This window comes from Platalea leucorodia (genome assembly GCF_965183815.1).
Source record: "Platalea leucorodia genome assembly, chromosome: 6".
NCBI classification, from domain to species: domain Eukaryota; kingdom Metazoa; phylum Chordata; class Aves; order Pelecaniformes; family Threskiornithidae; genus Platalea; species Platalea leucorodia.
The window spans coordinates 86,763,685-86,780,217 of record NC_138828.1 but is presented as its reverse complement, the minus strand read 5'-3'; the positions used below and the strand labels follow the sequence as shown (position 1 = coordinate 86,780,217).

Here is a 16,533-nt window from a genome sequence, read left to right as displayed (position 1 = left end):
TTGGCAGTGGCCGGGCGGGAGCATGCTGCCAGCAAGGAAAGGCTCGCGGCACCTCGGGAGACAGGAAATCACGAGCTGACGCTGAAGATTTGTGATTTATATGAAATACTGAAATAAAAGGCTTGTCCACTCCAGCACAGCAGGTATGGCTCATTGAATCCCTGCGCGGGGGGCTGGCGGCACCAGGGTGACCAGCTGGAGCTGCAGCTGGAACAAGGCGACGCGCTCCGCTGTAAATATGGGGCTCGGCTTCGTACGCCTCCCTGGCAAAGCCGGCCACCTGGCTGGGGGCGGCTGGGGACGGCTGCGTCCGCGCTAGCCAGAGCTGTCCCCAGAGCGGTCAGCGCTGCCGACAAAGGTGGGCTTCAGCTCACACGGGGTTCAAACAAGAGAATTATCCTCACCCATGAGCACCCTGACTACCTTCTCCTTAAAGGCTATTTTAGGTTTAAAAGTTAAGGCCAAAACAAGACATTTCAACTGCAATTTCCAAGCTTTCCCTTCCATTGCCTGGGCTTCCCGGTGCCACAGGAATTAGAAAGCCACGCTCACGCAGCCACCTCGCCCACCCAGGACATGGTGGCACGCGTCTAATGCAGCTTCCACAGCGCTGGCCACTGTGCTGTAGGTCTGACCTCTGGACTTCCCCAGGGCTCCCAGAAAGGGACCCCAAAGCACAGACCAGCCTAAAAGGACAGAAACGGAGGAAGTGTCCTACAGAGCCAGAGCACAGATCCCTGCGCGTTCCCCAAACATTGCAGGAACGGCCACCACCGGCAGCTGCCGTGCAGCTCCCAGCCACTCGGCCCCGCTGGGGGTGGACTGGGGCTTGCGGGGAGAGATGGTAATGGGCTCACTGGTGGCCCAGGGACATGCCCGATGCTAGCTGCAGAAAGGCAGGGGACGGAAGGCAGCACCCAGGCAACACAGGGAAAGGGGGATGGCTACCGAGGTACGGACATGCCTGGCCCCACCAGGTACATCAGCCCAGCACCACAGCGATGTGACCCAGCATCCCACACCACGCAGCGTGCCGCGTTCCTGTGTCACAAGAAACAGAGGAGGAGAAGGGTGACCCAGGGAGGGAGCTGCCAGCGCAGTGGTGCGAGGGCTGTGCTCGGGCTGTGACTGCAACGTGCTCAGCCCAAACAGCCGTGCTGGCAGGGCAGGAGCCTACAAGGACAGCCATGACCGCAGGTCACGCTGCCGGGGCTGTCGGCATTCACCCGTTATGCTCTGTCTTTAGTACGCTGCTTCCAGGGTTGCAAGCCCACGCTTTATCCTTCCAGCGCTTGGGGAGCAGCAAGTCCAGCGGGGCCAAGTGGGGCCACTGGCACGCTGGTGGGGCCACAACCCCAGCGCGAGCCAGCTCTGGAGCGCCGGCATGCCTCGCACACGCCTCGTCTGCCACGCTGGGAACGCCGCTGGCCACCCCGCACCCCAGTGCCCCCCGAGAGCTGTGACACCTCGCTCGCTCCTTGCCCCAGCGACGAGCCGGGATGGCCCGAGCCCACCCGCCGGTGCACAACAAAGCACAGAGGCCGCGGGGGGCCAGGGCGAAGGTCTGGGCACAGTCACCCCCTCCAGGGCAGGACATGGGGCACTGGGGGCTCACAGCAAGCCTAGAGCCACGCATTCCCCTGGCCTCCCAGCCCTGCAGGGCACCTCCCAGGCCTGACCCCATCACTGCAGAGCCCCTGCCAGCAGCCCAGCTCTGCACGTTGACTCCAGGTGACCGTACAGGCTTTGTCACTGTAGTGCAATGCAGATAAGCCCTTCCCAGATGCGCAGGGGTGCCTGGCTCCTTCCCACCATCTGCCAAGTGCCGAAGCCTGCCAGAGAGGCACTCACCAGCTCCGCGTCCCCACGGTCCTTGTGCCGTCCCTCGCCTGCGCCATGCTGTGCTCGCAGCTCCTCCGCTCTCTGCAACAAACAGCAGCCCGGGAAGTCAGGCTGATGCCCAGCACGGACGAGCCCGTCCCACCGGAGGCCAGCCTGGGACAAGTCAGGCACCCGCAGCAGGACCGTGCCTAGCTGGACACCCAGCCCGCCCAGCCCTCGGTTGCGGCTGGGCTGGTGATTACTGCGATCCCTTGCTTCGGTGCCCCGCACCAGCAGGCAGGCTCCCGCAGGCAGCGCGGGGGAAGGGGGTACGCGGGAGTCCCCGCCGCCCGGGCACGGTCGGCTCCCTGCTGCAGTGTGCTGGGCTGGACCCCTGCGCCACGGGGCTCTCGCTCACGTTTAGGGCCATCACTGCCAATCTTGGAGTGCAACGCTGCCCAGGGGCCAGCAGGCGATCGCCCCCTCCCCTGCCGGTGCCCTTCTCCTGGGCCCGCAGAGCAGGGACAGCGAGAGGCATGGCTGGCGATGCACCCTCTTGCCCTCGGGTCGGTGCTGTCCCTTGGCTTGGAGGCCTCTTCCCCACTTATGGGGAGTGACGGGAACTCACCGGAGACCAGCTGAGGTGGAAATCTAAAGGTTTTTACCCCCAGCTCGGGCAGGTTCCCACTGGGATGGTGGGCACCAACAGCCCCCTTTGACTTTGGATGGACCACGATCAGTCCCAACCATATCGTGGCCAGTAACTGGTGCTTAGCCCTACTCAAACGCGTTTAGTCAGGTCATTTCCAAGGCGATTACTGGAGAGGGAAAAGGAGGCAGCGGAGAAGATGGGATTTACCTTCTGGGCCTTGTATAGCACCTCCAGGATGTTGCTGAGCAGCTCAATGCAGGCATCTTCCTCCTCCCCCTTCTCGATCAGCTCCTGCAGGATGGGCACCACTGTCTGCAGCAGCAGCTCCCGGCACTCTGTTGGGGCGGACAGGGAGGCACGGGGCTGGCGGGCGCACCGGCACCGCCCCGGCGTGGGACAGGACCGCGCAGGAAAGGGACCGGCAGGATGGACGGGACCAGCGCGATGCCTGGCCCGGGCCGCGACCCCTGCGCACGGAGCTGTTGACTTCCTCCTCGGATGGAGCAGGGTTTTTGGGAAAACATTAAATCCTGGTGGGAAGGCTCCAACACAGAGAATTCATTGCAGCCTGTTACACAGCTACTTATCCCCTCTGCTAAAATAAACTAAACTGAAATAGAAAAGCCTCACCTGAACCTTTCTTGCTTCAGTTTCTGCCAACACTTTGTTCTGCTTCTCTGCTCTGTTAAAGGTGCTTACAGTTTAACTAAATAGATGGAGGCTTTTTAAACTGGACACCATCTAGAGAAACTAGAGTCTTTAGTGCCGAATTTATGAAAAACCTGTGGTCTTCCTATTACATACTACCCTGTTCCTCTGCCCGGGGCTGGTGTTTGCAACACCACGCTGCACTGACGGTTCCACGTTGCTGCTTATCACTACGATGGCACCGCTGAAGTGGGGGCAAGGGGAAGGAAAGTGGGGGAAAACGTTTCTCTGTTGTTTTCTTGCTGGCACGACCGTCTGCCATTGTGGGGTGCAGAGGAGCGGGGTCGTACCGCGTCCCGGGGCGCGTGGGGAGGGATGCGGGGAAGGAGCCAGGGTAGGATGCGGGAAGGATGCCGGGAGGGATGCGGGGAGCGCTCGCAGGATCGCGGCGGCTCAGAGCAGAGCTGGAGCAGGCGGCAGGAGGCCACGTTCACATTGCCGGCTCTCAAAGTCTCCGTGGGCAGAGACACAAAACGGTTCCTGCTGCCCACGGCTGAGCTGCTCCCCTGAGCCTCCCCGCTGCGGCTGAAGCCCAGCTCCCCAAGGCAGCCCACTCCCCCTCTCTTTGAAGATGCTGTGTGGGTATTTGGAAGCTCATCGCATCTCCCCCGTGCCCTTCCCTGCCCCAAGCCCTTCAGTCTCTTCCTCACCCTGTCGTCTAAGCTCTGTTTCTCTTGCTGCTTTCTTCTGGACTTTCTCCAGTTTAACCACAAGTTTCTTGTGCCACCCCAAACCGCACTGGGAAGTAAGCCCAGCCGAGGCCTCGCTGAGGCCGAGCAGGGTGCGGGGCGTTTGCGTGTCCGAGGGATGCCCTCCCCGTGAGGGCGGCATTGCCGAGCCCCGCTGCGCCCCCGGCCCCAGCCCCTCCTGCAGCACTGCCGCCCTGGGCTCCCTCCGCTGCTTGCTCAGTGATCGCTTTCGTGGGACTGGTTTTAACTTAAAAATGGTCTCTATCTTTTTTCCAGCTTGTTGAGAATATTTTAAATCCTGAGTCTGTCCTCCAGCGTACCTCCAGTCGCTTCTGCCTTGCAGGGCAAAATTTACCAAGTCTACTCTTTTTTCCATCATTTAGACTACTCCTAAGAATATCAAACAGCATCAGAGTCAGGGCAGGCCTGGGAAATCCTACTCAGTACATCCTTCCAGTCTGACAGCACGCCCCGACACCACTCCCAAACCATCGTCGCACCGGCTGCATATTGCTTCAGCCAAACGGTGCCTCCCTCCGCAGCCTGGCAGCGCGTCAGGCAGCCGGAGCGGCTCGCCCCAGCGGCACCAGCTGCGCCCTGGCGAGGGGCCGGGCAGCGCACGGTCCCAGCACAAGCTGGAGGGAATCGCCTCTGCAGAGCCGCCCCGGGCACGGCGCTGTCTGGGGGGCGGGGGGGGGTCCCTGCGCCAGGGGCTCATCCCCGCCCGACGCCCTGGCCCCCCGGAGAGCTCAGCGCGGGCAGTGCCGCCAGGACCCCCGGTGCCCCTTCTCACCGTAGGACTGGAAGATCTTGCTGTTGACGATGTCGGTCAGGGATTGCAGCTTCTGCTTCAGCAGGCGCTGGGGCGGCAGGTTCCCAATGAAGTCCCGCAGCAAGGCCCTGCCGTCCGGGCAAGAGGGTTTAACGAGTGTAAAATACGGGGCTTGCAAGAACCCCGCTTGTTTTGTGGTCCCGAGCGCCTGCAGCCCCTTTCCTTCTGCAGAAGACAAATGCGCAGCGGGGGGTCGGGTACCGATGCCCCGCGTTCCCGTCAGGCCGGGGCTGCTGGGCAGGGGGAGCCACTCGATGGGGGCAGAGCCGTGCAGGGAGGCGCGGGGCACGATGGGCCCACGCACGAAGCCGCGAGGCAGCCCGTGCCCACCGCAGACAGCCGCGCAGAGACACCCAGCCTAAAAACCCTGCCTCAATTCCCAAAACGGACCCGGCTGGGACGGAGGGTTTCCAGGCTCAGCCCCTGCCTCAAGCACAAGCTACTGCTAAAGCTGAGCAAAACCCTCCCCTGGTTTGGCACTAGGAAGGGGATAAGGAGGCAATTCCCCGCATCAGGAAACCCAGACCCCTCCGCCTGCCCTCGCCTTCGGCTCGATGGCATCAGCCTCATCCCTGCCGGCAGCTCCGGGACGGGGGGTCACTGGGGGACAGGGGGTCGCTGAGGGACGGGAGCGGGGGCAGAGGTGGCTGCGGCAGGCGCCGAGCATGCCACAGAGCAGTGCTGGGGGGGACGGGGGCGACGGGGACCCTACCCCAGTGCAGAGGAGTCGAAGATCCCAAACACGTCCTCGAGGATGGAAGGCAGGTACTTCAGGGCTGCTCCCTGCAAAGAGACGAGAGAGCTGCCTGCACCCGCCCCGCTTCGCCATGCGCTCGCGGGGCAGGATGGACGGACGGACGGACGCCGTGCGGGCAGGGGGTGACACCCGGCCCCTCCTGCCTCCCCCCAGGTTGTGGGTGCTGAGCCAGCACCGTCCTCGTTCAGCCCCCTCTTGCTGAAGCAGCGCTGCGCTCAGCCTGGCGCGGCCGGCAGCCCACCGCCCTCGCTGTCCCCGGGGAAGGGGCGTCCAGCCGGGAGCAGCTTCCCCTGCCAAGCCACCAGCGTCCAGCAAAGCACCCAGAACTGCTACGGACACGTACCTCTACCATCGCCAATAAGAATAACCATCTCCAGCTTTTACTTTGCAACCACGTAAACTCCTACTACGCGACTACCAGGTACGTAGGCCCTGGCATGCACCGCTTGTAAAACCCTCCAGCACCGCTCACAGCCAGCGGCAGTCGCTGCTGCCGCAGCCGAGGCTGCCCTGCACCTAGCCCAGCTCCGCACCCTCGCTGGAAGGCTGCAAGGGTGGGGGACACACGGCTATCTGTTTTTTGGAACAGCAAACGCACTGACCACAAATTGTTCTGCATTAAAACCTACTTCATTATGTTTATGACGTGACTGAGTAGCATAAACGACTGGCCGAGTTCTGCGTATCTCTAGCTTTGCCAGGATGGCTGGCCCTTCAGGTTTGCCCGGGCTTCAAGCTGTGCCGAAAGCGGCGCTGGGGACCCTGCAGCCCCCGGGTGCAGCAGGGTGACAGAGGGGGTCTCCACACAACTCCGCACTTCAACATCAGTTCCAGGCGGTTCGATGCCTGCAGATCCACGTGGGGCCAACCGCTGTGTGATTCAGCTCCAGGAATTTTCACCCAGCGGTTTCGGCATCGAGTCCGTTGTCTCCCTCTGAGTTACAGTAGGAGTTTGAGAGGCTGGTGCCTGTTGCAAATTCACCTCGTTCTGAAAAGCGCCCGGACAAGTTCACCTCAGACGCATCCCTCGGAGCCCAGCGAATATGGAGATTACGGGCACAGGCTGGGCGAGCCCCTGGAGGGGTTTGCCCTGGGAGCACCCTGCAGCGGGACCGAAACCTCTGCTTGGCTCTGCCCCCTTGCTGGGCGGCCGCTGCCCCTGTCAGGGCGGTAACGGGCAGGGTGCGCCCTCGGCCCAAGCCAGGACGGCTCTGTGAAGATCTCCAGGTGTGATTAAAAACTCCATCCCAGAGGCTCTGCCAGCCTGGAGCCGGCTCCAGCGGTGGTGGTCGCCCGTCCTGCTGCCCGGCGCCGCTTCCCGGCAAGCTCGGTGAGCTCCAGCTCCCAGTGCTGGACTGGGCTCTGCCTTTGCCTGCGGCACTAAGCGATGCTCCAGCAACGTCTCCTCCCTCTGGGTTTGCAAAGACTGTGATCGAGTTCTCCACTGTCCTCTTCTGGCTGGCTGAACTGGTGTCAATTGCCATCAAACACACCAGACCCTGAGTCATTTCTGCAGCTCGCGCAAGCCCTTCTCCGATACTCAGATACCTGTTGCAACTGAGGGCAGCAAGGCTGGGCACATCATGCACCAACAGCCTCGCTCGCATCATGTGCCCCTCCAGATATTTCCGTTTAACGCCTCTTTGCCTATAAACCCAGGGACTGACTTATTTCTTTGCAATGACGCCACGCTCAGAGCCGCCTTTGGCACTCGCTGCTGGCAGCTCCCGGCTCTGCTCCCAGCTGCTGCTCCACAGCCCCGTCCCCTGCCCTGGCTCCTCTCTGCCTGCAGAGCCCGGGCGCGGAGCAGAGGCTTCCCCGTTATCCAGCACTGCCGCTGCCGCCCGTGCCCCCTGCACCGGCCACCGCCGCGGCCGGCGAACCGGCAAACACAGGCACGCCTGAGAGAGCCGATTCCCCTGGGACCCAAAAGAAATGCCCATCCCAGCACGACAGTTCTCCATTTGTAATGACTTTTTTTTAGAACTGAGATTAAAAGTAGTTATTTTAACAAACTTATACAATGCTAATTTTAAATCAGAGTGCCGTATCAAGTCAAACAGTTGTTAGTCTCGCCTATTATGTCAGTTATCTTAGTCAGTCACATTTGTAACTTCAAAAAAGTAACAGCTAAATTTGATTTTTTTTTTTATTAAACTCCGTGCTTAGAAAAGCTGGACTGATTAACATTAATTCTACTGCCACCCTTTAACTATGAATTGCTTGCATCCTCTCCATGGCTGAGCTGGGACCAGTGCTCAGCCTCTTTGGTCTACAGTTAGCAAGGTCATCTGATTCACTTTTTGAAAAATGAGCTAATGTAGACTTTTTTCCATTCCTCTAGGATTTTTCCAGTGTTACAAGACTTCTTAAACATCGGCATCTATGTCTCAGAAAGGATTTCTTCATCAGACTGGTTCTGGCTGTTATGGTAACTGCCAAGGTAACTGCCTGGCCTTGCAGAACTGAAAATGTCTTTCTTTCACCACTGAAGATGAGCTCCCTCTTACGGATTTTTCGTGGCAAGAGTGTGTCAGCCTGGCCACGACGTACAAATTGTGTACGATATCTCCCCAGCTGCAGAACAGCAATGTTTCTGCAAACCAGCCGCCCTGTCTGCGCCGTCGCTGGTGATGCTCCGGCGGCGCTGGGGGAGCTGGAGGGTGGGCCGCCGGCACCCACCGCCAGCACCCACCGCTGGGGCCGGTGGGAGCGGGCAGGGAGATGGAGAGCGGGGATGGGCGCAGAGCCCGGCGGTCGCCAGCTTGGTGTGGGAGCTGCCTCCGGTGCACGCGGCAGCGACCGTCACCCCTGCGCAACACCGGCGGCAGGGCGTCCTGCAGAAACCCCGCCACGTGCCAGCAGCCACAGGGAAGAGTCAGAGCCACCTCAGCGAAGCTCCAACCGTGGACGCTCGTGAGCACCCCCCCAGGAAAACGCAGCCCTGACCCGGGCTGTGAAATGCAAACCCAACCACCCCAAGGGGCTGCAGCGGGCTGGGGCCATCCCCTCCGCTCCGCCGAGCTGCAGCTAAGCCTGGACCCAAACCGAGGAAAGACGGAGAGGAGCAGGGTGTCCTTCTCAAGCACGAACAAGGGGAACGTGCACCCACAAGCAGTGACCTGCACGCCTGCGCGGGCTGCCTCCAGGCACGGGGCCCAGTTTGGGTCCCCTGAAGCTCCCAGCTGTGCTGGCAGCAGTGTGATGCTCTGCTCCGCCTTGCTCAGCGCTGTGGCGGCTGGCATGAGCCCCCAGTGTTTGCTGAAGTCCGTACCCCAATCCCACCTCAAAACTCAACTTCTTTGGGTGCAGAGGAAACCAGGGCTCCAGGAGGGAAGCGGGGGATGAGTGAAGCTCTTCCCAAGGGCCCGCTGGCCACGGCAGGGAGCAGCTGCAGCAGAACCCTGCCTCCTGGCTGGAGATGTGCAAGGCAGCTGCAGGCAGGGAGCGGGGAGCCTTCTGTCTCCTTCGACCAGGGCCACCCTCCAGGTCACAGCGTTTACTGGGGATGCTGGAGGTGTTTGGCTGAAGAGCTGCTCCTGCTCTCCGGCTAGGACCATGCCGTGGGTTTGTCCCTGGCCCCAGCCTGTCTGACACCAGCAAGCAGAGCCAAAAGAGACTCAGCCTCCTCTCCACGGCTCCGAGCAGTCAAAATAGTACAAAACCTCCCAGCCTGAAGTAGCCCAACAGAGGACCATCTCCCTCCACTGAGAGGTGGCCTTTGCAGGAGTGTTGCAGCTAACGAGCTATTATCAGCTCTGCCTTGGGCTGATCAGATAATTGCAGCTTTAAGAAAAAGAGTAGGCAGAACAGGATGAAGCTGCAGAGCTTACGTCAGCCGCTAACAGATCTTTTGGGTATCACCTTCAGCTGCTAGATGGGAGCTGGTCGTCACAGCTAGAGATGCAGGGTGTCTGAAAGCTCTGTAAAGCAGCTACAAAGTCCACTGAGAGAACAAGAAAAAAAGTCCTCTCCTTGCAGTACCTGCGCAAGACGTTCAGGAGACGCCGTCAGGGCTGGATATAGCAAGACCCAGTGGCTGGGGTCCAGCAGGAACCCGTGCAGGATGCAGCACAAGAACTGTGGCTGGGGTGATGGTGGGTCAGGACACCGGGGAAGCTACGGGACCCTCCGGAGCGGGGAGCAACGGCGAGGCCGGGCAGAGGCACCGGGAGCCAGGCAGCGCGAGGCTGGGCACTTGGTCTGAGGCTCAGAGGGGAAGGGGATGGGACCTTGCTGGCTCACAAGCCCGCAGCGTTTCTTCTCAAGGTCAGGGCCTCTTGAGTCAGAAATACCTTCATATTTAAATAATCCTGGGTGGATTTTTCTTCCACAGATCAGTACAGCTGTTTGCAAACTTGCACAAACTTTCAGCATCCACAGCCTGCTCCGAGGAGCAGACACAGACCATCACAAGGGGCTCAACAGCTTCATCACCCACAGATGAACAAGCATTGCCTGTGCCCGTCTCACGAGATGCTCCCTCCTTCCTGAGTCGGGAGAGACCTCGAGCAACCGTTTCCATCTGCTACCCGCCTCCCCACAGCAGAGGTGAATCGGCAGCTCCCTGTCCCAGCCTTCTGCTCCCCTCTGTTCTGGGACGGAGGGGTCTGGTCTGGCCAGGCAGGTGATCCCACCCGAAAGCTGCCCCGTACGCCTGGTCACCCTTCGCTGGGGCTTTTCCAGCCCGACTGCACACTCCGAAGCGCGGGCACCGGACACAGATGCACCACAGGGACTTAGGCTGCGGCAAAGGGCGTTTTCTGTTTTCTTCTCAAGTCCCTTCCAGATAATTCCCAACTTTGAGTGAGCGTTCCCTGACGGGTGCCAGGCATGGAGCTGACGTTGCCGGAGCACTATCCGTTATAGTCCCAGGTCCCATCTGCCAGCACATCAGTCAGCTCGGAGCCCATCACCATGCATTTAAAGTTAAGGGATTTCTTGCTTTTAAGACCATTTTCTGATTTTCACTTCCACAGGGAATAATTTCACCTGGGCAGTCTCTCCCCCAGAGAAACACTTTGTCGGTGACGTGGGAGAAACCCCGTCACCATAACGCCTGCGGAGCAACAGAGCCGGTGGTGAGCATCGAGGAGGAGAAGCGATGGCGAGGACGAGACCTGGCTGCCAGCACGCTCGGGGCAAGTCGACACCGCACACTGCGATGCAGCTGACTGCGAAGCCACGCTCAGAAATAGCAAACACAAGCTGCATCGACAAAATTGACGACTTTAAAGTTGGGAGGCAATGGCCAAAAATGAGCTGGGGGAGGTCAATGAGAAACAACGCCAATGCCGCCCCGTCCTGATGGAGCGAGCTCCGCTTTCTGCCACCCTCCAAGGAGCCACCACCAAGCCAGAAGCCTGGTGACGAGATCTGAGCCCACGTATTCAGACCCAGAAGAGATGGGAGCAGAGGGCAAGTCTCCCTGAAGGACTGTGTCCTGCTGCTGTGCAACACTGAAGCCCTGCGCACACTACAGACCGTGGCCCCAGACCCTGGGCCTGCTCAACACTCCAGCAATCCCCAAAGAAGAGCCTGGGGGGCTTCCAAGGGGGATGTTTCCCTTAAAGAGAACAGCACAGGTCTGCCAGAGAGCTTCAATCTCTCCTGCTCTCTCTAACAAAGTAATACCAACCAGAAAAGCCATTTTCACAGGGGAAGCTCCTGCTCGGCAGTCGGGATCCCACTGCAGAATTTGGCCGTTCCCAGGAGAAAGCGTGGTCAGACTCAGCAAACCTGGCAGCAGCAGCAGCAGCAGCGGGCAAATTTCTGAGTGCCGTCCCCAGCTTCCTACAGGCTGCTCTGGGCGGAGGGCGGCTGCCACCAAATCCTCACCCCGAACCAAGGGATCCTGCCCCAAAGCCACAGCAGTGCGACAGTACATGAGAAAATACCATTTTCAAGTCTGCTTTTTAACGACGTTCGGCTGTTGCGCGCACCCACGGTGCCTCCAGCGCACCGGAGGAACCACAACAGTGCTGCAACTGGAAAATTGTCCTGCTGAGACGGGCAGCCGCTGCTGGCCGTGGCACAGGGGCTCACCCTGACTCCCCCAGCACTGAGATGCCAGCCCAGCCTCATCTTTTCCAATTTAATGCCATCTGCTGTAAGGCTGCAGCCTCAGGGCGCCCGGGGTGAAGCACGCGTGTGTTTCCCACGCCTCGGCTGGACACCCGGCACGGCTGGATCCCAGGCGTGGGCTTCGTCCGCTCCTGACAGTCCTCTGCCTCCTCCCCGACACTTCGGACAGGCGGCTGGTGGCCCGCACTGCCCGTGCCTCGGGGCTACTATTTGCTCTTACCACTGCTGCTCCTGATCTTAGCCACAGGGCAGCTGCAGGGGTGCCTTTTCTGGTGATGCACAGCAGACCTCTCCCCTCTGCCCTGGACAGTGGCCTCTCCACTCTGGATGCATGTGCAAGAATTATTTTCTGCAGACCTGAGCAAGGTGCTGAGTGACGCCGAAATCGCACAGGTGCAGTCGGCAGCGCTGCAGCACCTCGGGTTACCATAGCACAGAGTCTCTAGAGCAACGGTATTGAGATGGAAATCAGAATAATGATCAGCGTTTAGATGGGAGAGGGGATAAGGAGGGTCAGCCCTCCTCCTCTCCATGAGGATAGCTGTCATCTTGCTCTTCAAACTACTTTTTTTTAAATTAGATTAGTTTATAAGGGATTATCTAAGAATGCCATGAAATAATGCAACACAGGAGCAGGAGTGCTGTGCCAGCTGTCCTGGGGCCACCGCGCGTCCCAGCCTGCAGACGAGGTCCCCACCTGCACCCTGCAGCGCCGCTCTCCATCCTCGCCCCTGGCACGGCACCAAAGCGAGACCGACCCAGCCCAGCACCGACTCCTGCCTGCTCTCGCTAACTGACCTTGCAGAGCGCACGTGGCTCCGTCGCGTTCTCTGTGCCGCTCCCACCCCCGGCACCGTCGCACCGGTGCCTGCAGGACCTCGACACCGGCTGCCGGTAAAGGACGCAGCCGTGCTCGTGGGGACCCGCAGTGCAACGGGCACCGTTTCTGCTCCCCCCTGGCCCGCCCTGCGCCAGCCTGGTCCCGGGGTGCAGGGAGCGGGGCCAGGCCAGGTCTGGGACGGGGACGAGCCCCAGGAGCCCTCCCGAGACCCTCTTCTCCAGGCATCGGCACATGCGTGGCCAGGAGAGCGTTTGCCCAAGCTGCTGACCCCAACCCGCGCCGTGGCCCCCGGCACCAGCGCAATGCAGGGTTTTGTGGTCTGGGGCCTCGGGGGGCTTTGCACCAGGGGCACAAGTGGGGGTCCCCGGGGGGAGCAAGGCACCGCGCAGGGTGGCAGCTCCCTGTGACGCCCCGTGCATGGGGAGGTCTGCATGCAGGACGGCTGGTGTCACCCCTGCACAGGCACAGCCGCTGTCACCCCCGCTGGGGCACCGTCCATCCCGCCACGCACCAGAGCTGAGCCCCCCCGCGGCACCAGCCCCCCGCCGTACCTGGGAGAGCAGCGTAGGACCCTCCAGTGGGGACTTCATCAGCTGGTTCAGGGAGAGGAAGAACTGCTGCAGCGAGCGCTGGAACTCAGCCGTCTCCTTCCCCTCGTAGAGCCTGCAACAGCCAGAGTCACCGCACCGCCACCGCACCGCACGCCTTCCCCTGGGGACTGCGGGTGTCACCTGCGGTCCCAATTAATTACGCTCCTCTGTGACCATTTTCCATAGCTGGGTTGAGCAGCAAGCCCCGGCACGGCCCCTGCCCCGGCACGGCCCCTGCCCCGGCACGGCCACTGCCCCGGCACAGCCACTGCCCTGGCACGGCCCCTGCCCCGGCACGGCCCCTGCCCCGGCACGGCCACTGCCCAGCCCCGGGGCCAGCCAGAAGCAATGCTTCCGATGTGCAGCATTACCCGTATTAAAGACTGCTATCTGCTCTCTTGCAGTATTTATATACACCACTTGTACATACTCAGATATATACTCTTTTACACGATTTTGTACACCGCAGTCCTCTCAAAGGAGTTAGTATCTCTCCACCTGAGCAGGAAACCTCCTGCGCCCTCCAGCCTGAACGCGACCAGCACGACCAGTCGCAGGACAAACCAACCGCGTGGGGAATTTTAACCATGAGATGTGCAAAACTGTGAGAAAGTTTCAAAGCTGCTAATCAAATGCATAATCATAAGAATAAAGCCACCATAATAACTCATTGTGAAAAACAGGTCATATTTGAGCTAATTCACCCCATCCGTTGGCACCGTGAGCGAAGCAGCGAGCCCCGCTGGGGAACGGTTCGCAGGTACAGATGGGGGAAATGAGGGATAAGACGCTGATCTCCCCACGGCCGCGGTCTTCCAGCCCGAGCCGACCCCTGCACGCCGACCGCCGCCGCGGCAAGCGAAACGTGCCTGGTTCTTAATTGCGTTCTGGTTTCTAATTGTGCGTACAAAGCAGCAGAACAAACAAGATCTGTCATCTTTTGCTTAGCGGCTATTTTTATTGAGTCTAATTTTTGTAAAAAATATGCTGCTTTGTTCTATGTAATTACAGTTGGATAGTTCTCCTTTCAAATTCATCTTTCCTATCTGGTAAAGGAGCCCAAGGGAACAGAGGCAACCGGGCAGGTTTGGCAGCGGTAACAAGCCTGTTGATCTGCCTGAGGCGCCTCGGATGTGCTCAGACAAACGCAGCGGCTGAGCAGCGGCTGGTTCGCAGCCCTTGACTGGCTTCCAAGTCAAGGCAAAGCTTAGACTAACGCAGCAAAGGTCCCCCCTCTCGTCCCCTGTGTCAAACCTGGGAGCCCCCGGCAGCCCCGCTCCCCGCAGCCCCGTCCCGCAGCCCTGCAGCCTGGCACGCAACGATGGTCGTTCATTAGAGATCTGTTGGACTTGTCGCAGTCCCTCTTTTTAAGGCACCTACCCACAACCGACTGGCATGGCTTTTCAAGCTTACCTCCACCGTAAACTCCTGCCTACAAAATTCTGCATTTTTATCTTAAAGAGGGCACGCACGAATACAATATGCTATTTTAACAACTGTAAGACACGTTGTCAACACCGATTTCTGAACTTTTAAGAGTGCAATGACTTAAACCAGAGCAGTATAAAGCAGTCAGAGCGTGCAGCTCAGTGAAGCCAAGATAACAGCTGATCTGCATCGCTGCAGCAGACGTGGGTCACCGCGCTCTTTAATTTATCACCGACCTGTTGGTTTGGAGGAGTTCATCAGGAAAACTGGCAGGCGGAGCCCAGTCCGTGAGCCCAATGCCTCTGGGGTGTAAAGACATGGGGCATGCTCCTGCCTCGGTTCCCACAGCTTCAGGCTCCGGCACGCAACCAAGCTCGAGGCGCGGCACAGAAATCCCGCGAGCACCGACAGTGAAGTGGCAGGAAAAATTATCCGGCCACCAGCACAGTGAGCAAATTAGTACGGACTGCGATAAAAACCATGCTGAACGTGATTTACTTGGGAAGGGTCAGCGTGGCTCCCGGGAAGGGACGCCTTGCCTGCGATCCCCCGGAGCTCTTCCGCAGGAGCCTCCAGCCAGAGGGCAGCTGGAGCCCAGCAGCTGCGACAGCCTTTGGGGAGCCCAGGGACCCCAGCAAAGTCCCCGCGGGAGGGGGCCGGGGGGACACTGGGCTGCACAAGTGGCTGGCTGGGGCGGGTAAGGGACCAGCAATCGCCGGGGCGCTGGGCTGCCCTGGGACAGGAGAGGGGACGAGCGGGGCCGTGGCGGGGGCTGCGGGTGCTGCTGGAGGGGGGCTGGCTGCAGGAACCAGGGGGGCTGAGCGAGGCTGGGCGAGGGGGCTGCGAGCTGCGAAGCAGGCGGCCGTGGAGGGACGCTGGCGAGAACAAGCAACCCCAGCTCCCCCCACGCTGGCAGGAGAGCGGACCCCGCGCGGGGAGAGCCCTGGGGTGACGACAAGCACTTTCAGGAAAACTTCGCCGCCCTCGGTGGCAACCAAAAAGCAGAAGCAGCCGGAGGAACCGGCAGGGAGGAAGCAGCGAGCAGGAGACCATGTCACCCCGCCATCAAAGCCCCAGCTCCCCCAGCCCCCTCCCCGAGGCGACGGAGCCACGCGGGTGCCGGGGGGGCTCTGAGGGGAGTCGGGGTTACCACGGCCGGCGCAGGGGACGGGAGAGCTCCCTGACATCGGGAAGGGCGCGGGGAGCTTTGGGGGCCTCCGACGGTCCCCGCGTGCCCTGGTGCGGTGCATGGGGTGCCGAAGGGGAAGGCGGCTGGAGACGTGGCACGGCATCTCCCTGCAGAGCGAGGGCTGGGGGCACGTTCCCACGGGAAAGCACATTTTGGGCACAGAGCTCCCACGGCCGGCGCCAGGATCCGGCCCCTTCGCCACCCCCCAGCCCCCACGCCTCCTGCCCGAGGCGGAAGGGGAACTGGGGAGCCCTTTCCCCACGCAGTGGCCACAGAGCTGCTGATGGGACAGGCGCGACGAACCTCCAGCCCCACACCGGCCGGGCCCTGCTTCGGTCACCCTCGCAGCCACTTGGGCTCCTCCTGTGAGCCACTTGAGCTGCGCAGCTGATTCCAGCGGTAGCACACATAATCAAATAGATACAGCAATCTGCAGTAACTTATTATAATTACAATCTAATTTCTTTAAATTATAGACTGTGTACAAATTGTAGCACCGTTTAAAGTATTTAGAAGATCTGAGGAGTCCATGTTATTGCACTGTTAAGATCATTAAGATAAAGGGAAGATGAATAAAAACATTAAATGTCTTCAGGGATGTCTTCATTCCAATGCAAACTAATTCACAGGGCTGTTTGCAAATGCTCCATATAATTAATTTTCTCTGCCAGAAGTTCTATAAGCTGGGGAATTTGCTCTGTATTTTCATATATGACGGGGCGGTAGATACCTGGAGCACCCCAGAGCCCTGGAGCAGCCGCCTGGCCATGAACCAGACCCTGGGAAGGGCGGGCAGGCGAGAGCGATGAGGAAGGACGGACAGGGCTTGCAGCAGCTCGCACGCCGGCAGGGCCGGCACTCTGCAGCGTGAGCTACCCGGGGAACACCGGCAGACAGCAAAGTGAGATGGCAGAGACAAAGTGGGGGCAAAATGAGGCCTGA

At 60.2% G+C, this 16,533-nt stretch overlaps 1 protein-coding gene across 2 annotated transcripts in view; it reads right to left on the bottom strand.

The window, feature by feature from the left end:
- Positions 1-16,533, bottom strand: part of LOC309591926 (dedicator of cytokinesis protein 2-like) — an 81,765-nt gene that overhangs the window by 43,006 nt on the left and 22,226 nt on the right. For both annotated transcript variants that reach the window (XM_082314891.1, XM_082314892.1), the window contains 5 exons: positions 12,936-13,047; positions 5,415-5,485; positions 4,664-4,770; positions 2,681-2,808; positions 1,852-1,923 (listed from right to left, as the gene is read on the bottom strand). In XM_082314891.1, coding sequence (XP_082171017.1) covers positions 1,852-1,923; positions 2,681-2,808; positions 4,664-4,770; positions 5,415-5,485; positions 12,936-13,047 — 490 coding nt within the window. The remainder of the gene's footprint in view (positions 1-1,851; positions 1,924-2,680; positions 2,809-4,663; positions 4,771-5,414; positions 5,486-12,935; positions 13,048-16,533) is intronic.